The sequence below is a fragment of the Bufo bufo genome, chromosome 4, assembly GCF_905171765.1.
Source record: "Bufo bufo chromosome 4, aBufBuf1.1, whole genome shotgun sequence".
Classification (NCBI taxonomy): Eukaryota; Metazoa; Chordata; class Amphibia; order Anura; family Bufonidae; genus Bufo; species Bufo bufo.
In genome coordinates this window covers 411,812,621-411,835,136 of record NC_053392.1, presented here as the reverse complement: position 1 = coordinate 411,835,136, position 22,516 = coordinate 411,812,621, and the positions used below count along the sequence as shown (strand labels likewise).

At 43.1% G+C, this 22,516-nt stretch overlaps 1 protein-coding gene across 2 annotated transcripts in view; it reads left to right on the top strand.

The window, feature by feature from the left end:
* Positions 1 to 22,516, top strand: part of LOC120997203 (protein unc-93 homolog A-like) — a 72,715-nt gene that overhangs the window by 11,142 nt on the left and 39,057 nt on the right. For both annotated transcript variants that reach the window (XM_040427197.1, XM_040427196.1), the window contains exons 3-4: positions 4,892 to 5,073; positions 6,167 to 6,396. In XM_040427197.1, coding sequence (XP_040283131.1) covers positions 4,892 to 5,073; positions 6,167 to 6,396 — 412 coding nt within the window. The remainder of the gene's footprint in view (positions 1 to 4,891; positions 5,074 to 6,166; positions 6,397 to 22,516) is intronic.

Sequence of the window (22,516 nt, the reverse complement as noted above, 5' to 3'; positions counted from 1 at the left end):
ATCAGCGTGGTAAATCCGCCCACAAGCAGAGACATTTAGTCTGCGCTTCCTGCGAGATTCCAATGCCGGACTCCTACGAGTACAATCAGTGTCCATCATGTCGTCCCCCTCTGTAGCAACCCACTGCAAGCGACATGTTTGGGTGGATGAAGGACTTCATGGGAAATTTGATTTCCGAAATTAAAAGCGCCCTCGCCTCAAAGAGACCAAGAGAATCTCCGTGGACGACCATTCATCTTCTTCCTCTGACGACGAAGATTCACTATTCCTGTTCCCAGCTGAGAAGACTCAAAGGCTTTTACGCTCCATCCGGTCAAGGGACCATGATGTTGAGCAAGGGGAAGCTCCGCCGTCCACCTCTAGGGGGTTAAGAACCTTCAAGGTGGACGAAAACCTTAAGCATTTTATGCTTACGGAATGGAAACACCAAGAGAAGGGTCCAGTCCTCAATAAGAGGTTTAAACTCATGTTTCCCCTCCAAGAATCGGAATCTGACCTTTGGGTACCGCCTCCAAAGGTTGACATGGCGATATCCAAACTGTCCAAAAGGACCCTAGTCCCGTCAGATGACGGTAGTAATCTTCAGGACCCGTTAGACCGAAAGGTCGAATGCACCTTAAGGCAAAATTATTCTGCTGCTGCAGCCTCAGCGTCTGTAGCTGCAGCCTCCTCTGAGACCGCGGACTTTGTATGTTCCCGCATCTTAAGAATTCAGGCTGACCTAGAGGCCGGAGTAGCCAGAACGGACATTCTAGACCAATTTACGACCCTCCTATTGGGAGCGGATTTTCTATGTGACGCCTCTGCGCAGCACTTGAAACTGGCTGCAAAAGGTATGGCGCTTTCTTCTGCCAGGCGTAGGCCCCTTTGGTTACGACCATGGGTCGCCGATAACACCTCCAAATTTAACTTATGTGGCCTACCCTATGAGCCAGGAAGGCTTTTTGGTTCTGAGCTAGATAAGCTCATGGAAAGCTTGGCAGATAAGAAAGGGAAAAATCTACCTCAACAGTCCTTTCTGGGTCGCAGTAGGTCCAGAAATACAAGACATCAGAGCCCCTCGAGATCCCAGAGGCGTCAGGCGTCCTCCAGACGCTGACGCGGTCGTGGTAGAGGCAATGAACGTAAGGCGGACCTATGACTCTCCCGCTTACCTTCTCCCTTCCCCTCCAGACCCTCCGTGCAATCCTCCGGTCGGAGGGCGTTTAAGTTTTTTTCAGCAGACCTGGCTGCAAGAGATCCCGGACCAGTGGGTCCTAAATATAATTTTGTTCGGTTACACAATAGATTTCGTGTCTCCCCCTCAGGAGAAATTTGTGTTAATCCGGCCTTTACCCCAAATCAAACAAAAGATCCTAGAGGACGCAGTCATCCTTTACCTTCACAAAAAAGCCCTAGAGGAGGTTCCCTCCCACGAACGAGGGTGAGGGGTGTATTCCCCCATATTTGTAGTCCCAAAGCCTTCTGGAGACTGGCGCATGATAATAGATCTGCGCTACCTAAATTGCTTCATAAGGCAGAAGCGCTTCAGAATGGAGACCATCCGTTCCTTAATCAATATTCTAAATCCCGGAGACCTCATGGTCACCATAGATCTAAAGGACGCTTATCTTCATGTCCCTATTCATCCAACTCACCGAAAGTTCCTAAGAGTTGCGGTCTCCATAAAAGGTGTGGTAAAGCATTACCAGTTTGCTGTTCTACCCTTTGGCATCTCTTCCACTCCCCACACCTTTACCAAGGTTGTGGCTCCGGTTGTTGCCAAGCTCAGGCTTCAAGGACTAGAAATCGTGCCATATCTAGACGACTGGCTCTTAAAAGCTGCGTCTCTAGACGTTCTTCAGAACATCTTCATCTGGCTATTCAGACTATCCAGCGGTTAGGCTGGCTGATAAATTGGGAAAAGTCCCAGATCCTGCCTTCCACTTCCAGGGTATTCCTGGGGTTTATAGTGGATTCTCAAAGGATGACTCTCTCTCTCTCTCCCCAGAAAGGAGAGATCGAGTCATAAGAGCCGCTCAGTTTCTCATGGCACCTCGTCGAGTGTCCATCAGAACACTTATGAAGATGTTGGGCCACATGTCAGCATCTGCAGAAGCAGTTCCTTGGGCCCTTTGGCACCTCCGTCCACTTCAAGAGGAAGTGTCAGCAGTCTGGAACCACAACCCCAAAGGGTTGGACAAGACTCACTCCCTGTCTGTCAAAGTCCGGTCCTCACTCAAATGGTGGAGGAACCTATTAGATGGGAGGTCCTTGATTCAACCTCGTTGGATCACGTTGACCCCAGACGCCTCCCTTCTAAGTTGGGGAGCCCATCTGGAAGACAGTCCAGTACAAGGTATCTGGACTCCACAGGAGAGGCTTCTCTCGTACAATATAAGAGAACTAAGAGCTGTACGTCTAGCTCTTTATCACTTTGCTCCTCTCATCCGCGGAAAGGCGGTGAGAGTCCGTTCGGACAGCACGACTGTGGTTGCTTACATCAACAGACAGGGAGGTACGAGATCTCAACCTCTTCTTCACGAAGTTGGTCTAATTCTCTCTTGGGCAGAGCCCAGTCTATCCCACCTATCCGCGGTTCACATCAGGGGAGATCTCAACATAGTTGCAGATCGACTCAGTCGGGGCCTACCAGTTCCAGGCGAATGGTCACTGAACAGAGACATCTTCTCCCAGATCACTCTACGTTGGGGTATTCCAGAGGTCGACTTGATGGCGACCCGGTTGAACGCGAAGGTGGACAAGTTCTGCTCCCTCTACAAGGAGGACAACCCCTTGGCGATAGATGCTCTGTCCATTCCATGGAGGTTCAGGCTGGCATACATATTCCCTCCACTTTCCATGATTCCACGGGTATTGACGAAAATCAGACAAGACCAGACCCCGGTCATTGCAATAATACCATTCTGGCCAAAGAGGTCTTGGTTCACCCAGCTCATGAAGATGAGTCAGGGCATATATTGGAGACTTCCCCTAATGCAGAACCTTGTGTATCAGGACACAGGCCCCTGCCTAGATCTGAGGAAACTCAATCTGACAGCCTGGAGATTAACAGGCCTCTACTAGAAGCTAGAGGGCTTTCTGCGGAGGTCTTGAGAACTATTTCACACTCCCGTGCGGAGTCTACAAACAAGGCGTACTCAAGAATTCACAAGATCTTTCTTCAGTGGTGTGCTGTTAAAGAGGTAGTACCCTCAGATCCTCCTCTTTCAGCTATTTTACAATTCCTGCAGGACGGCCTGGACAAGGGTCTAAGCCCGTCTACTCTCAGAGTCCACATCAGTGCTCTCTCTGCCTCTTTAGGTAGACCATTATCTCAAGACCCCCTACTCAGGAGGTTCCTCAAGGGAGCTGAAAGATTAAAACCTAGAATCCTGAGACCTATCCCTGAATGGGATTTATCCATTGTTTTAAAGGGGCTATCCTCTCCCCCCTTTGAACCCTTAGAGAATGTAGACCTTAAGTTTCTATCCTTAAAGGTCACATTTTTACTGGCCATAACATCGGCCAAAAGGATTGGAGAATTACAGGCCCTAGCCGCCACTGAGCCTTATACCCTCTTTCTCCAGGACTCTGTCCTATTGAGATTTCTACCGACCTTTGCTCCTAATGTTCCCTCATTCAGTAACCAAAATCAGACTATCTCCCTGCCAGTCCTATGTCCTACTCCATCATCTCCTGAAAAAGAAGCCCTTCACTCCTTGGACATTTCCAGAAATCTAAAAATCTACCTGGACAGGACTGCGAACTTTAGGAAAACACCTACTGCTCTCCTTTTCTGGTAAAAGCAAAGGTCTAAAAGCCTCCAAACCCTCTCTAAGTAGATGGGTAAAGGAGGCAATCAGGGAAGCCTTTTTATCCCAAGGCTTGGCTCCTCCATCCTTTGTCACCGCCCACTCCACGAGGGCAATATCTACTTCTTTTGCGGAAAGAAATCTCGTTCCACTTGAACAGATTTGTTCTGCGGCTTCCTGGAGCTCCCCCAGCACTTTCATTAGACACTATCGCCTAGACTCTAGGCGTTCAGAGGGGGTAACATTCGGACGTACCATTTTGTCTGCTGCCCTCTCATAAAAAATATAAATAATAATAATAATAGGATTATACCTGGGAAAGGCCCTCCCAATTTGTTGGGTTACTTGCTAGGTCCCCACTTGTGCTGCTGGTTAGGACGTAAGGCAAGCGTTAATTTTTTTACGTAAATTTGTTTTCCCTTAGTCCTAACAGTAGCACACAAATTTCCCACCATTGTTGTTTCTACTTGTTATAAAAGCACTGAATTATGGGCAGTCTGCCCTTTATAGGGGTGGGTTTTACTAATTATTTAATTATTACTTGGTAGGAAATTTATTGTCATTAAAAATTCCACCTGTCCTACTAGTTTCACAGGGGAGAACTCCCCACTTGTGCTGCTGTTAGGACTAAGGGAAAACAAATTTACGTTAAAAATTAACGCTTATACCTCATCCCTGTATAGGCCTCACTTGTGGTTTTGGCTCACAAATCACTGATGAAAATCACTGACCAAACACTGAACTGTGAACAGGGACTGATATTTGCAAAGCAGACAATTTTTTCTGTTTTTAAAACTGTATAAAAAATTTATGCTATATTTTAAAGTTGTAAAGCCGTTTAATGGAATTTTTTTTGTATTTTAGTAACTTTTTTAATATACCGGTACTTTTTTTTGTACATGCATTTTTGTGTGTGCTTTTAAAGGCATAATAAAAAACCTGTAGAAGTATATGGAACATGATGTTCCTACACTAGAATGTGCACTGTACATCTAAACTTTCCTGAAAATGTATATAAATCTAGCTTATAAAAAACTAGAAAAAGAAATGACATAATAATGCACTTCTACATGTATTTATTTTATATTTTATTACAGAGCAGTCTAAATAGGATAGAAGGACTTGGTGTTGCATCACTCAGTGTAATGTATGTGTCCCTCAGCCTCTCTTCACTACTGTTACCTCCCCTTTTGATAAAGAAAATTGGATGCAAATGGACAATTGTAGCATCAATGTTTTGCTTCATCTCCTACAGTCTTTGCAACTTCTACTCAAGCTGGTAAATAATTATATACATTTATGTACAGCTTTTACCATCTTTTTTCAAAATGCTCTACTAATTTTTTAATGATAGAAAAAAAAAACACTGTCTAATTTCGCTTTTGCTATTAGAACTTCATCATCAAAAAAATGAAACTAACTTTCGTATGTATGAAAATCCAAAAAGCTTTATTGTAAATATATAAACAGTACATACATGTATTATAAAACAGGCAGCACAAGGCGGGACACACAGATGGGGAGCAGGACCCAAGGAGAGGCCGGGAGATCAGTGCAAAAAAATACAGGGAAAAAGAATACTAGCTGAAAGAGCATACCTCAGAGTCTCATAGCAGCAACGCCCCAAACACAATGCAACAGAGGCGATTGTGGAGACTGAGGTTTAAGATGGAAGGAACACAAAGGAACACAATTAAACATACCCTGAATGGTGCAAAGATCTCTCGGCCAACTCCTGACCCAACGCCGTTTCGCCAGTAGATCTGGCTTCTTCTGGGGATACGGAAACACATAAAAACATCTCCCCTATATAGTGCCCACACAGGGAAGAAGCCAGATCTACTGGCGAAACGGCGTGGGGTCAGGAGTTGGCCGAGAGATCTTTGCACCATTCAGGGTATGTTTAATTGTGTTCCTTTGTGTTCCTTCCATCTTAAACCTCAGTCTCCACAATCGCCTCTGTTGCATTGTGTTTGGGGCGTTGCTGCTATGAGACTCTGAGGTATGCTCTTTCAGCTAGTATTCTTTTTCCCTGTATTTTTTTGCACTGATCTCCCGGCCTCTCCTTGGGTCCTGCTCCCCATCTGTGTGTCCCGCCTTGTGCTGCCTGTTTTATAATACATGTATGTACTGTTTATATATTTACAATAAAGCTTTTTGGATTTTCATACATACGAAAGTTAGTTTCATTTTTTTGGTGATTATTATGACTCCTTGGGGGTCAGATGTTTTGATATCATTCTGTCCAGTTAATATTGGTTGACTATTAGAATTTCATGTAGGAAAAGTTTTGAACTTAGCATTTTTGGAGGACAATAATAACTGTAATGACTGTATCCACTTGATTTAAACACTTATATCTTCCTTTTTAGGCCTACACTTATAATTTCCTCTATACTGGTTGGACTAGGAGGTGGACCTCTGTGGGCTAGCAAGAGCACATATATAACAATAACTGGAACAAAATATGCAGAATCTTGTGGCAAATTGGCAAAAGATGTTGTGAACCAGTATTTTGGGATATTCTTTCTAATTTGCCAAACTTGCCGTGTTTGGGGAAATCTTATTTCTTCTTTGGTATTTTATCTAACACCAAATGCAGGTAAAATATAGATATTAACACAGCGTTAATATATTGTAGCAGGCAACTAACACAAAGGTGGGATCAACATATTTCTCTTTGTGAAATAATTGCTTTATACGTCTTGATATTTACATTACCTTGCTTTTATATGAATTATTTTCTATGTAACTTACTAAATGTAAACTAAAATTTTTATATTTTAGGCACACAGGCACTTTATTGTGCATGCTTATTACATTCCATGCAATATGGATGTTGCTGAATTCATTATTGCATCAAAAATACATTCTTGCATGTTTGTATACACATCAATCAGTGACCACTTTATCAGGAAGAAGTTTCTAGTATTCGGTTGAACTGATCTCAGCGCAGCCTGATGTGGAATGGGTTCAAAGAAGGACTTGAAATATTCCTTCAGGGAAATGTGTCACCAAAAACGTTATTTGCCAGTTAAAACCAGATAGCAACACATCTCCTTTTTTTGAATCTGTTTATATTTTCTGATTGCAGATTTATTTCTTCTATTTCCTGAACAAGATTATGGGGCCACCATCTTACCTGACTTGTTTTTAACAGTATTTAGAAGGCATTTAAAGAATTGCTTTACTGCAGCCACATGAGCCATAGACACAATGGTCAGGAGGGGACCTCATTGACTTCTATGGGAGGGTTTTCTAGGCTCTTTGACCTGTGCAGAGGTCATTGTACAAGGAAAGAATAGATAAGTTTTGACAATCACCTATTATGGCTTATCTATATATAGAGGTAATATCATAACAGGCAGGATTACATAGTAACATAGAGGGTCATTTATCAAACTGGTTTAAAGTAGAACTGGCTTAGTTGCCCATAGCAACCAAAGATATTCCTCCTTTCATTTCCCAAAGGAGCTGTTCAAAATTAAAGGTGGAATCTGATTGGTTGCTATAGGCAACTAAGACCGTTTAACTTTACACCAGTTTGATAAATGACCCCCATGGTTTGTAAGGCTGAAAAAATACATCTGTCCATCTAGTTCAGCCTCTGCAAGTTGATCCAGAGGAAGGCAAAAAAAGAAAAAAACTACTTGTGATGTAGAAGCCAATTTTCCTCATTTTAGGGGGGGAAATCCTTCCCAACTCCAATCAGGCAATCAGAATAACTCCCTGGATCATCGACCTCTCCAGAAATCTAGTAACTATAACCTGTAATATTATTACACTCCAGAAATACATCCAGGCCCCTCTTGAACTCTTTTAGTGAACTCACAATCACCACCTCCTCAGGCAGAGAGTTCCATAGTCTCACTGCTCTTAGCTTAAAGAATCCTCTTCTATGTTTGTGTACAAACCTTCTTTCCTCCAGACGCAGAGGATGTCCCCTCGTCAAAGTCACAGTCCTGGGAATAAATAGATAATGGGAGAGATCTCTGTACTGACCCCTGATATATTTATACATAGTTATTAGATCTCCCCCTCAGTCGTCTTTTTTCTAAACTAAATAACTCTAATTTTGATAATCTTTCAGGGTACTGTAGTCCAGCCATTCCATTTATTACTTTAGTTGCCCTCCTCTGAACCCTTTCCAGCTCTGCTATATCTGCCTTGTTCACAGGAGCCCAGAACTGTACACAGTACTCCATATGTGGTCTGACTGATTTGTAAAGTGGTAGTACTATGTACTCATCACGTACATATATGCCCCTTTTGATGCAACCCATTATCTTATTGGCCTTGGCAGCAGCTGCCTGACACTGGTTTCTACAGCTTAGTTTGCTGTCCACTAAAATTCCTAGGTCCTTTTCCATGTCAGTGTTACCCAGTGTTACACCATATACTATGTACAGATGACTTGCATTATTCCTTCCCATGTGCATAACCTTTATTCATACATTTGTCAGTGTTAAACCTCATCTGCCACTTCTCTGCCCAAGCCTCTAATCTATCCAGATCCCTCTGTAGCAGTTTACTGTCCTCTTCAGTGTTAATTACTTTACACAGTTTAGTGTCATCTCCAGAAATTGTTATTTTTTGGTGCCAGCCTTCTACAAGATCATTAATAAATATATTGAAGATAATAGGGCCCAATACTGACCCCTGTGGTACTCCACTAGTGACAGTGACCCAGTATCAGTATGTACCGTTAATAACCACCCTCTGTTCGGGTGATGACGTAGATAACGTAGGACGTCGCACTCTCCCCTCCTCCCGTGGTTCGGCTTCCCCGCTGTCTTTGATCGTCTCTGCGGCCTCTCCCCCTCTCCCTAGAACCGGGGACTTGTGATGTACTCCCGGTCCGTGCTTTAGTTGTGCCCCTGCTTCTGCCTCTGCCTACAAGCGTGTCTCCTCCTCTCCCTCTTAACCCGAACACCTCCTCACCTCACCTTACCCTCACCTCACCCAGATTGTGGACTTCTTACCTCTTACCTGGGCTCCGCTTCGCTCCGTGCGTCTGCCTCTGCCTTGGCTCTCTCCTCTCTGCCTCCTTGGCCGGCGGTGTTCGGCGCGGCTCGGTCCGTGGTCCCTCTGGGTTTGCCTGCCGGCGACTTCTGGTTCCCCTGTGCCCGCTGGTTGCGGCGTTCCTCCCCTCCTGGTGGATCTTCTCTGCGCCCTGTGTCTTGGGCTGCCCACGGTGTCCTGTGCCTGGTCGGCTGCTCCTCCTGACGGTCTTCTCCGGTGGTGTCTTGTGCCTCCTGCTCCTCTCCGGGCTGCCTGTGGTGCTGTCCTCAGAGCTTGGTCGGCTGTTCCTCCTGGCGATCCTCTTCGGCTGTGTCGCTGTGCCTCCGGCTCCTCTCCTGTCATCTGGTTGTCTTCCAATGCCTAATGTCTCCATGATAGTCCGGTCTTTGCGTGGAAATTCGTGAGACGGTTCCTTTTTCGTTTTATCTTTGGTTCTTCTATTCTCTTACCAATCAACTAACAAAGTAACAAAGTAACCAAAGCTAATTGAAGTATACTAATGTACACTGAACCTACATCCCACATGAAGCATTACTGAGGGAGGACAAGGAGATAAAGATAAAGAAAACAGAGAAAAGGGAAAAAAAAGGAGAAGAAAAGAGAAGAAAGAGAGAGAGAGAGAGAGAAAAAGACATATCCAAAAAAAAAAAAAGGAGGAGAGAGGGGGGGGGGGGGGAAGGAAAAAGAAGAAAAAAAGGGGGGGGGAAGAAAAAAAAAAAAAAAGAAGAAGAGGGGGAAGTAAGGAAAAATAGGAACGCGGAATGGCCCCAAAAGCTATTAAGCGTTCCGCAGATCTCTCTGCCCAGAAACCGGCCCCTAAATCCTTTGAAGCAACAAAAATAGACCAATTCCTAAGGTCCCCAAGGGTTAATACCAGAGGTAGTCAAAAGGACATTAGTTCTAAAAGAATTGACAATACTGAGGTGACAGAAGCAGAATCACAAAAAGTTTCTGGGTACCCTGAAGGGGAAGGGGGAATAGAGGGAGAAGATATGTTTAACGTCGACTCTACCTCGCTAAAAGAAATACTATTGACAGTAAAATGGAATGGGGATTTAATACAAGGCATTGCAACCCAACTTGGGTGAATTCAAGCCGATGTGGGACTGATTAGAGACGATTTGTCAAAGATCCGAGATAGAGTTAACAATGTGGAGAGTTCTATGGCTATAATGCAGAATGAATCCCAAAAAATAAATACCGAGGTGTCCACCCTGAAGATAGATCTTAATTTTCTTAAAAGAAAGGTGGTGGACCTCGAAGACAGATCATGAAGATATAATGTGAGAGTTTTAGGGGTTCCAGAGGGTGTGGAAGATAAGAACCCTACCCAATTTATACAGACGATGATCCTGGAGAATTTTGGGAGGGATCTTTTTTCACCTATGTTTATGGTAGAAAGAGCCCATCGGGTCCCAGGTGGGAAACCAATCCCTGGGAGACAACCACGAACATTCCTTGTTAAGATGCTGGTTTCAAGGGACAGAGATATGGTACTAAGAAGGGCGAGGGAATGTTCCCCCGTTCTATATGATGGGAACAGATTGGCCTTCTTTCCTGATTTTTCAAAGGATATCCAGGAAAAGAGACGCTCGTTTATGACTGTTAAAAAGAGGCTAAGAGAAAGGGATATTAAATACTCACTTATTTTCCCAGCAAAACTTCGGATTATTTTCAAAGATACAACTTTTTTTTTGACACTCCGGATAAAGCCGTGGATTGGCTTGAACAAAACAATATGTGATCTAACTGTTGTAGGGTTGGTTGGGAATAACAATTGTTAGAGGGTGTTTATATTTTCCACTTTCTTTGTTTTACTAGCGGGGAGTAGTGTTGATCACGAATATTCGAATTGCGAATTTTAATATCGAATATCGGCACTTCGAGAATTCGCGAATATTTAGAATATCGCAAAATATATTCGTAATCGCGAATATTAGTTTTTTTTTAAAATACCAGGTCATGCAAATTTTTATGCAAATTCTTTAGGCGAATTTTATGCGAATTTTTCGCAATCAAGAAAATAATGCTTAGAAATCATGGATTCACGAATTCTCGAATATATGGCGAATATTCGCCCAAATATTCGCGAAATATTGCGAATTCGAATATTACCCCTGCCGCTCATCACTAGCAGGGAGGTGCCGAGCAGGGGGGGGGGGGAGTATGGGAGGGATGGTCATAGGTGAGAGATCTGCTGCAATATGTGGTGGATTACTTGTATGGGGGGGTTGGGATTTGGCTGGGATGCGTGTTTTTTTTTTTTTTACCAATTATTGCTTATAATTGGTAAAAAAGAAGTAGTGCAGAAGAAGTAGTGCAATGTGTTTTGGGGTTTCTTTTTACATATACCCATGCTGGGTGAGAGAAATATCTCGGCAAAAGACAACTTTTCCCATTTTTTTTATACAAAGTTGGCATTTGACCAAGATATTTATCTCACCCAGTATGGGTATATGTAAAATGACACCCCAAAACACATTGCCCAACTTCTCCTGAGTACGGAGATACCACATGTGTGACACTTTTTTGCAGCCTAGGTGGGCAAAGGGGCCACATTCCAAAGAGCACCTTTAGGATTTCACAGGGCATTTTTTACACATTTTGATTTCAAACTACTTCTCACGCATTAGGGCCCCTAAAATGCCAGGGCAGTATAACTTCCCCACAAGTGACCCCATTTTGGAAAGAAGACACCCCAAGGTATTTCGTGATGGGCATAGTGAGTTCATGGAACATTTTATTTTTTGTCACAAGTTAGTGGAATATGAGACTTTGTAAGGAAAAAAATAAATTAAAAAAAAATTCATTTTCCCCTAACTTGTGACAAAAAATAAAAAGTTCTATGAACTCACTATGCCCATCAGCGAATACCTTAGGGTGTCTAATTTCCGAAATGGGGTCTTTTGTGGGGTGTTTTTACTGTCTGGGCATTGTAGAACCTCAGGAACCATGACAGGTGCTCAGAAAGTCAGAGCTGCTTCAAAAAGCGGAAATTCAAATTTTTGTACCATAGTTTGTAAATGCTATAACTTTTACCCAAACCAATAAATATACACTTTTTTAATTTTTTTTTTATCAAAGACATGTAGAACAATAAATTTAGAGAAAAATTTATATAGAAATGTAGTTTTATTTGAAAAATTTTACAACTGAAAGTGAAAAATGACATTTTTTTGCAAAAATTTTGGTAAATTTCGATTAATAACAAAAAAATTAAAAATGTCAGCAGCACTGAAATACCACCAAATGAAAGCTCTATTAGTGAGAAGAAAAGGGTGGTTCATTTGGGTGGTAAGTTGCATGACCGAGCAATAAACCGTGAAAGTAGCGTAGTGCAGAATTGTAAAAAGTGGTCTGGTCATTAAGGGTGTTTAAGCTAGGGGAGCTGAGGCGGTTAAACGTGAATACATAAACACATCTAATAATGTACTATCAGTGAAATTATAATCAGAAAAGGATTTAAAGTGTCCGCATACAAAAAGATGACGCACATTAACCACACCCCTACGTAGCCAGTAAACAAAATCTGTGATTTTAAAGAATTACGTCAAATTCCTGTTCTCCCACGAAGGGGAGAAAGCAAAAGGGGAGGAGACTTTCAAAATCCTCTTAAGCTTATCCCAAACCATTTGTAGGATCCAAGGAATCATTAGGGTCTTCCTCACCCCCAAATACCCAGACTCCAAACATGTAAAAATATTCTCTATTGATTTTTCCAAGACCTGCGACAAATATCGTGCTAATAAACTATCTGTAAGACTACAGCAACGTTGAACCTGTGCACATAAATAATAACCCTGAAAGAAAGGGAATGATAGCCCACCATCTGATTCCGACAACCATAGATATCTTTGCTTTATCCTGACCCTCTTCCTTCCCAATATTAGATCATTAATAAGAGTCTCCAATCTGTAAAAAAAGATATCGTCGATCCAAACTGGGGAAGCACACATCGGGTACATCACAATAGGCAAAATAATCATCTTAACCAGCGCTATTCGATCCGTCTGTGTCAGTATCAGTTTCTGCCAAACACATATTTTAGACTTTACTTTGTTCAAGACCGGGGCTAAATTAAGCTCATAAAATCTCTTTATAGGGACACCAATCTTAATCCCCAAGTAATCCAGGGTTTCATTCGGAGCAAGCACCCTTACTCCACTCCCCTCATCTACGGCCTTGCGGTTAAGCAGGAGGAGCGATGACTTGGATCAATTGATCAGATAGCCCGAAAGTTTACCAAAGTCCTCTATTACTGCCATCACATAAGGGAGGGCTTTCCATCCCCGATCCAAGAACAGAATAACAGCAATTGTATGCTTGATAGAAACACATCTTACTGGGGAGACTTCCGGGATGGTCACCAGGGGATGGGCGGCGCACACGTATCACTCGACCTTCTCTAGTCATTCTAGGGGAGTGACAGTTTTCATTCATAGAACGATTGAATTTCTTTGCGAGGCATCCTCTGTTGACCACCAGGGAAGATTTGTCTTCTTATACTGTAAGTTGGCGGGGAAGATGTGCATTTTGGCCTTTGTTTATATTCCACCTGCATTCTCTTTCTCAGTGCTTAATTCTCTATTAACATTTATTGATAAATGGCCGGAATGCCCCACATTGATTATTGGGGACTTTAATTGTGTTATTAACCCGGCAGTAGATAGGGTTTCTATGGGTGTCGAGGGAGACGCCTCTGTTCAGGGGTCTCCCCTGGCACGCTTCTGTTCTGAGGTTGGGTTTGAGGATGTTTGGGGAGGTCTGGGTCAGGTGAGAAGAGTCTTCTCATGTATTAGTAAATTAGGTAGATCTATGTCCAGAATAGACCATGCTCTGATCAATAAAAAATATGTACAATATGTAACACGAATGAAGTACGAGACTAGGTCACTCTCGGACCATCTACCGATACTCCTTGAAATAAACAAATAGGGAGGCCTCCATTTAGATTAAATCCTTACTGGCTATCACTAATAAAGAACCATGAAATAATACAAAAGGAAATAAACCAATTTTGGGTAACTAATTATGGGTCAACAAAAATCCAAATGGTATGGGATACTTTTAAGGCCTATATGGGGGGAATAATGGTCAGTCACATTGCAAACCTGAGAAAGGAGTACGGGAAAAATGAGAAAAATTTAAAAGAACAAGCTTCCTCAGCCACACAATTTTTCTATATAAATAGGACAGAGGAAAATAGGGAAAATATGCAGAAGACTGCACAAGCATACTCTGACTTCTTGCTGGAGAAGGCACAACAGAGTTTATTCTTTAAAGGGCAAAAATACTTTACTGAATCGGGGTGATCGGGGAAACTCCTATCTAGGGTGATCTCAAGTCAGGAATCCAAAAAGAATATAGATAATATACGATTGGCTAATGGGAGGATGGTTAGGGGACAAGACTCCATAGAGAAGGTCTTCCTTGATTACTTTTCAGACCTTTATAGAGCCGATTGCAGGATCACGGATGAAATGATGGACTCTTATCTTGATGGTATTGTCTTTCCTACAATTACTCTGGCTCAAAGGAAGGTACTTGAGGCCGATCTCTCTATTCAGGAGCTTGAACGCGCAATTAAGCTATGCTCGGGCAACTCCACCACCGGTTCAGACGGACTTCCATATGAATTTTATGGTAAATATAAAGAGGATGTTTTTCCTAGATTGTTGGAGGAGGGGAACCTGCCGGGTTCAATGATGGAAGCTGTAATAATATTAATTCCAAAAAAAGGTAAGGACCCCACAGATTTGGGATCCTGTAGACCGATCTCACTGTTGAACGCAGATGTAAAGCTCCTGGCGAGGATCTTGGCCACAAGACTTTCTGGCGTTATCTCCTCCATTGTCCATTCGGACCAGAACGGTTTCATTCAAAACAAAGGTACACAACATAATCTTCATCGGCTTTTTGCCAATATACAGGCTCCTGGGGGGTCTGCTCGCTCCATCCTGTCTTTAGATGCCTCTAAGGCCTTTGACAGGGTTGAGTGGCGGTTCCTATGGAGGGTTTTGGCGAGGATGGGCTTTGGGGAGAGATTTATAAATATGATCAAAACACTTTATAGATCCCCTACGGCCAAGTTGAGTCTCAACGGGAGCCTTACTGCCAGTATTGATCTAAATAGAGGTACTCGCCAGGGCTGCCCATTATCTCCACTCCTATTAGATATTTATATTGAGCCCCTGGCCTTGGCTATTAGGCAGGATGTTCAAATTAAAGGATTTGGAACATTAGGAGTGGAAGATCGCATTTCTCTATACGCGGATGATGTCCTTTTTTTCGCAGATAATACAGAGATAACTGCCCCAAGAATTATCCGTATGGTCAAACTATTTGGTGAGGTATCAGGCCTGGATATAAATTGGTCAAAGACCAATCTGATGCCAATAGACCCGGTGTCCCAAAAGGAGTCCTTGATAACCCAGTTAGATGTTGTTGATACTTTTCAATACTTGGGTATGATGATATCTCCCAAGGTTGAAAATTCTGTACATCTTAACCTGACCCCATTGATAACAAAAACTAGGGCAAAAATAGGGATTTGGTTGAGACTTCCTTTATCCAAAGCTGACCGAGTTTCACTGGTTAAAATGGTAACTCTACCCCAATTCCTCTATGTCCTTAGGAATATACCTATTTGGATAGAGGATAAATATTTCAAACTTATGGAAAGAATAATTAATGATTTGATCTGGGGAAGAAAACGAGTGAGACTCAAACTAGAATATTTATATAAGCCGCTGGAGCATGGGGGTTTAAATCTCCCATGCTTTAAAGGCTACTTTATTGCTGCTCAGCTACGGATGTGCAATGAATGGCCAAATAGTACACTTCTAAGTAGCCTAGAAAGAAGCTCTGCGCATAATAATATATTTACGCTTCTGGAATCTGGGCTACTGATTAACAGGGACCGGGGTCATAAAGGGACTACAAAATTACTATTGAAAATGTGGGCTGTTACTAGAGGATGGTTGGGGGTAAAAGGATCACTTAGGCATCGCAGGGTGGGGTGGGGGGTAATGGGGTTAAGGGGAAAAATGATGAAAATTTATAATAAGGTTGAATTATATTTTGTGTACTTGCTTTTTATAGTAATAAAGATGTTAAATTTAAAAAAAAAATAACCACCCTCTGTTTTCTATCACTCAGCCAGTTACTTACCCACATACAGACATTTTCTCCCAGTCCGAGCATTCTCATTTTATATACTAACCTTTTATGTGGTACAGTGTCAAATGCTTTGGAGAATTCCAGATATACGACTTCCATTGATTCGCCGCTGTCAAGTCTAGAACTGACCTCCTTATAGAAACTGATTAAATTAGTTTGACATGACCAGTCCCTCATAAAGCCATGCTGATATGGCGTTATTTGCTTATTCTCATTGAGGTACTCCAAGATAGCATCTCTTAGAAAACCTTCAAATGGTTTACCCATGACAGATGTTAAACTTACCGGCCTATAGTTTCCGGGCTCAGTTTTTGACCCTTTTGAATACTGGAACCACATTTGTTTTGGTCATGACTCCCTTGTATCGCGGGTGATGCTAGGGAGGCTAGTCACCGCTGCGACCTGCTATTGGCTGCTCCCCCCATTGCCGGATGTTTTGATCCACGTGACAGGGAGATGCAGGGGCGGCTGTGCATGGATTTGGAGCGAACAGGGTGCCAAGGAGGGGGGTAAGTATAATTTGGCTCTCAGACCATCACCTTTACATAGACAAACACACTGTTGATAAATCATGATCATGAATCTTGGACAGGGAGACTGCAGGGACGGTGCAGGCTGTGTAATCAGAAGCTGAAAGGATCCATAGGAGACAGCTCATTTTTCATCAATCCCTGCACAGAGCTATCTAATTGAACAGTGTCCACCTTGTTTAATAGAAATCAAAAAAATGGGCAACACTCCATGAAGTAAAAAAATACAAAAACCTTTATTTACCCAAGCAGGACATGCGATGTTTCGCCTCTATACTGGAGCCTTTCTCACTGCTTGAGAAAGGACCAGCATAGAGCCGAAATGTCACATGTCCTGCTTGGGTAAATAAAGGTTTTTGTATTTTTTTACTTCATGGAGTGCTGCCCATTTTTTTTATTTCTATCTATCGGATTTGCCTGTATCCATATTGGGCCAGCTGCACCCTCTTGTTTGCATCAGAGATGGTGCTGCCACTTTTTTTCTTTTCTCTATACACACCTTGTTTAATAGATATGCAATTCTATTACGCCTTGATTCTCAAATTGGAGTGAATAAGTAGTGTTTTACTGTTATTGGGAAGTCCACCTTGTTTAATAGATATGCAATTCTGTTACGCCTTGATTCTCAAATTGGAGTGAGACAGCGGCAGGGTGGCAGTGTGCAGCTCAGCCAGAAAGGTGCAAGTGTGGCTGTGAGTCAGCAGAATGGCAGCAGTGTGAGATCTGGAGCCAAACGTGTCCTGGGTAGACCGTCTGCTACTCAGGAGGTAACTAACGGTGCAGGGGTTCCTAGAGGCAGAAGCAGGCAGTCATTTTCTGTAGTTTTATGCTTGTGGGCCATTGAGAAGGTTGCAATGTCTTTGTCTGAGCCTAGCAACATCCCCAGCAACCAATAGGAAAGTTGCCTACCCCTTTACTATATAAGAACCTCCCCAGCAGCCATTTTCTGTAGTTTTATGGAGTTCTGAGAGAGACAGCAGTGTCATTGCTGTGCTCTGTGCTTTCCACACTACATTAGATAGATAGTTAGATAGCTTATATATATATAATTCAGATAGTTAGTGGGAGATAGTCAGTGAGTGTAGGTTAGATCGTGATATAGTGTAGCTGATAGGTTCCAGTGCAAGGTGTTAGGTAGTGTGATAGGTTCTGCTGTCCATACATACATGCTACAGACATAGAGCTGTGATGTCACAAGTTCACAACAATACTTAGTGCACCAATCAGTAATATGTAGTCAGACCTGCTAAAATGTGAAGTTGCACGTATTGCGCATCATTAATTGCCGATTTGCGCTATCGCAAATATATTGGAGCACTCTTATCTGCATATAAAGCTTTTGTAATGTTCTGCCATGCCAACCATTTTCTCCAGTCTCAGGAAACTTCTAGAAGCTTGAAAAAATTAGCAACAGTGACCCACGTCTGTATTGCGTGCGCGATACGCGCATATTACATTGCCGATTTTTGCAATCAAAAAAATTATCGCAAATTTGCAAATATATGACAAATATTCTCCCAAATATTCACGAAATATTGCGAATTCGAATATTGCCCCTGCCGCTCATCACTAATCCTTACCAGTGTGGGAATTTTTGATAAAGTCGCCAGAGGCCGTCAGAGTGGCCGTATGTAGGATTTGTGGGCAGAAGGTAAAGTGCGGCCAGGGAGCCAATGTTGGCACCACGGCCCTGAGTCAACAAATAGAGCGTCACCATAAAATGGCCTGGAAAAACGATGGCGCTAATGTAGTGGTACAGCCTGATTAAGCAACCACTGCATCTCCCAGTGGCCCGCACCCATTCTCTAGCAGTCAAGGTTCAACCACCTCAGCAGAAGGGAGCTGTGTTTCCTTCCCATTGTGTACTGGTCCTGATGCTCCTCCTCCTCGTTACGCATTTTGCCAGCAATCGATCACCAAGGCAAATGTGAAAAGACAACAGTAGATGTGCTCTCATTCAACGGCGCAGAAGCTGAATGTGCTCCTGACCAAGTTGCTATATTACAGTCCTTGCCTTTCCATGTGGCTGACTCTGCCTATTACAAAGAACTGATGGCTTGTGCCTAGCCAAAGTGGAGAGTCCCAAGTTTTCATTACTTCTCTACGAAAGCTGTACCAGCCCTGCACACATATGTTGAGTAGAAGGTGGGCCAGTCCTTGAGTCTGTCAGTGTCTGATATAGTTCATGGCAGCACTGACGTGTGGAGCTGTAACTATTGTCAAGGACAATATATGTCCCTTATGGCAAACAAGGTAAATGTGGTTCCTGCCAGGTGGTGGCAATGCTGACTCTGTGTTTTCATGCTGTGATTGCGGTGTCAATGTCCTCCTCTGCCTCCTCACCCTCCACCTAGTCCACAGACTCCACTGCAGGCACAGTTCTGAGTGGTCCTCCAGCATACCACCTATGCAATTCATGGCTGTGCTGTGTCACATTCTTCTGCACCTGACCAGCCTGGGCAAAAGGAGTCGCACCAGGGAGGAATTGCTTTGCGCCATCAACCAAGAAATCAAATACTGGCTTTCTCCTTACCAACTGAAGATTGGACAGTAGGAAAAACATTCTATTGGTGCTGCGTCAAGAAGGGATGACCCATACGTCCTGCATGGCACACATCTTTAATCTGGTTGTAACCCAGTTCCTGAAGTCATCTGCCCAATTGCAAGACATCTTGAAAATGACCAGGAAGCTGTGCAGGCACTTCAGTCACTCTTACCATGCAAAATACACCCTCCTTGAGCTGCAAAGGCAGAATAGTGTTCCCCAACATAGCCTTATATGCAATGTTTCCACATGTTGGAATTCCACCCTCCACATGTTGGACTGACTATATGAGCAGAGGAAGGCTGTGAATGATTTCTAGATCGTAGTCAGTGGCAGCTCATGCGTGACACCCGCCGTTTGCCCAGGCCCTTTGTGGAGGCCACTTTATTTATCAGTCACCAGGTCTACAGGATGAATGATGTCATTCCACTTCTTCACATCCTGGAGCAGGTGCTGATAAATCTAGATGTCCAGGGGACAGGAGACGTGGCACCTACATCTCATGGCCACCTTTCCTGTGGGGACTGAACTGGTGGAGGAGGAGGAGGAGGATATTAACGCCCAGGAAATGTATACAAAAATAGGTGGTTTACCTGCACAAGCGAAAGGAGAGGAGCAGCAGGAGCTAGAGGGCAATAAGGAACACGAGGCAGATGACCGTGACAGACAGTAGCAGTGGAGATACAGCCATTCCAATCCCTATGATTCCCTTGCACAAATGGAGGGATGCAATCTGAGTTTCTTGAATAGTGACAGCCACATGGGATGACTACTAGCTCTCCACAATGTTAAACCCTCACTACTGGGCCCAAATGGGGGCCTTTTTACACCTGCTGAGAGGGAAGATAAACTCAACTACTATAGAAACATCCTATGAAGTCAGTTGGTTGCTGCCTACATGTACCATCACCCATCCTCACGAAGCTCTGATTGGGAGGACCCTCTGTTCTCACGCTTTCATGTCATGGCTACTGGCGGGGGTTAGGGGGCAGAAGCAGCACCAGCTCCATCAGCAGTAACTTTAGTCTCCAATCTCTGATGAGCATGTTTCTTCAGCTGCCTACTGAAGAAACCACCCAGCAGCAGGACATGCGCAGAACCTCAACCAGCAGGTGGTGGAATACTTGGACTACACCCCAGATCCAAGATCCCCTGGACTACTGGGCATCCAAACTTGAATTGTGGTCGCAACTGGCTGAGTTTTCCCTGGACAAGCTTTTTCTGTCCGGCCAGTAGTGTATCATCAGAGAGGGTGTTTATTGAGGCGGGGGGCATAGTTGTGTCTTTCAGCACATAAAATGGTGAGAGATTAACCTTTAGAAAGATGAATCAGATGGGATCAGCCAGGATTTCCACACACGGTACCTGATGCATCAAATTAGATAATTCAAACTGTAAATTTCTTACTGCAGTATGCTGCCACAACAGAACATTGTGAAAAATGTCCCATTATTTCTGGCCACGTGATTCAGCCACTTTTCTGATGCTGCCACCTGCCTGATGCGACTCACCTGCTGCCTCTGCTGCCATCTTCTCCTACAGCCATCATCTTGTGCAGTTACTGTACCACCAGTGTTGTTGCCCCCCACCTCCCTTCTCTGTGACTGGGCCACTATGTTGGCTCCTCATGCTGTTGCCACCCTCACCACCCTTTCACTGTGCCACTGTGTTAACTCCTCATGCTGTTGTCACCCTCCCCACTATGTGAATGGGCTACTGTGTTGACTCCTCATGCTGTTGCCACACTCACCACTCTGTGACTGGTCCACTGTGTTGACTCTTCATGCTGTTGCCACCCTCCCCACTATGTGAATGGGCTACTGTGTTGACTCCTCATGCTGTTGCCACACTCACTATACTGTGACTAGGCCACTATGTTGACTCCTCATGCTGTTGCCACCATCACCAGTCTGCCCTGGGGATACTGATTGGCCTTGTTGTCATCACAGTTTATTTTATTATTATTTATTTTGCCATTCTCCTGATCCATCAGATGGAAAAACCCAATAGATCCTGTCCAAAAAACAGACCAAATACTGGCCATGTGATAGAGGCCATTAACGCCCTGCATGCAGGAATTATTTTCCATCTGAGTAAAACCAATGCCAGATGCAAATGGACAAAACTCATGTAAATTGAGCATTAGGCCTCACTCAATATTTTGCATCAGGATTTGATCATGATTTGGTAACCAAAAGCAGAAGTTGGTCCAAAACACAGAAGACATGCAAATATTTCCTTCACGTGTCTTTCCTTTTTTTTCCCACTCCTGTTTTTGCCTTACCAATACTAATCAATTACTGACCAAATACTGACCATGTGAAGGCGGATGACAGGATACTTTTTCTTTTTGGGTTGTTCTTCTGGCAGATCAGAAGAAGGGAAAACACAGCACAAACTTACTGCTGACACCCTTCCCACTCTGTCATGGCACCACTATTTGTGTCAGTAGGTAACAGAACAGGTTACTAGCAATTTATGTACAAACAGCAGACAGCAGTGTAAAATGAGACCACTCTTTCACTCTATAGTAGAATCTTGGGCCACTGCACAGTTAAGTACATTATACCTGACGCTAACATTGACCTGTAACTCTGAATTTACACTTCAGTTATTTGGTCAGTTAATTCCAGCAGTTACTGTATGGTGTTGTGGCAGACCTAGGGTTAGTCAAGTGAGGAGCGAGCCACGTGTTCAAGGTAAATGACATTGACGGAAGAAAATGACAGAAGTCAGCACACGGGTTAAAACTCTGCCAGGATCCCAAATTGAGAGTGTCCTAGGCCCTTTATTTATACCCATTTGGAGGGTGTAACCTCATAAAGTATTGACATGATTGGTTTGCAAATATTCCAATAAAAAACTTCTAATTGGTCAGAACTGAATCCATCTATTGATTGGTTAGTATTCTATGAGCTTTCTATTTTCTACTAACGGGTTAATCGCTGAGACAGTTTTGTATTTTTTTAGCAAAAAATGCATACTGGCTACTTAGCACGTATTCAGCTTAGCTTATCTTAACACACACTCGCTAACTTATCTTCATCTTCTTATGGCGCACACAGAAATTTAAACACAAAAGTCTCTCTGTAAAATGGAAAGCTGGGTACTTTTTTAACAATGGTGAGTCAAAATCAGGAGCCAATCCTACTTGCAGATATCGTATCATGAAAAGATCTGCACCTGTTCTTTGCTTTGGACCCTTAACTGACCAAGTGAAGTGGGAACTGAGCCTAATGGTGATGCACTCATGCATATACTGTATGTGACCTGCCTGTCAAACACAAAATAAATGTGTAATTACAACAACAAAAAAATTATATATATGTTTTTTTTTTCTTCTAGTAATTACACATTTATTTTGTGCCATACATTTTTTACAATTACAAAAAAATATATAAAATATATAAATCTAATTTAACCTCTATTTCTGAAAATGTTTGTGA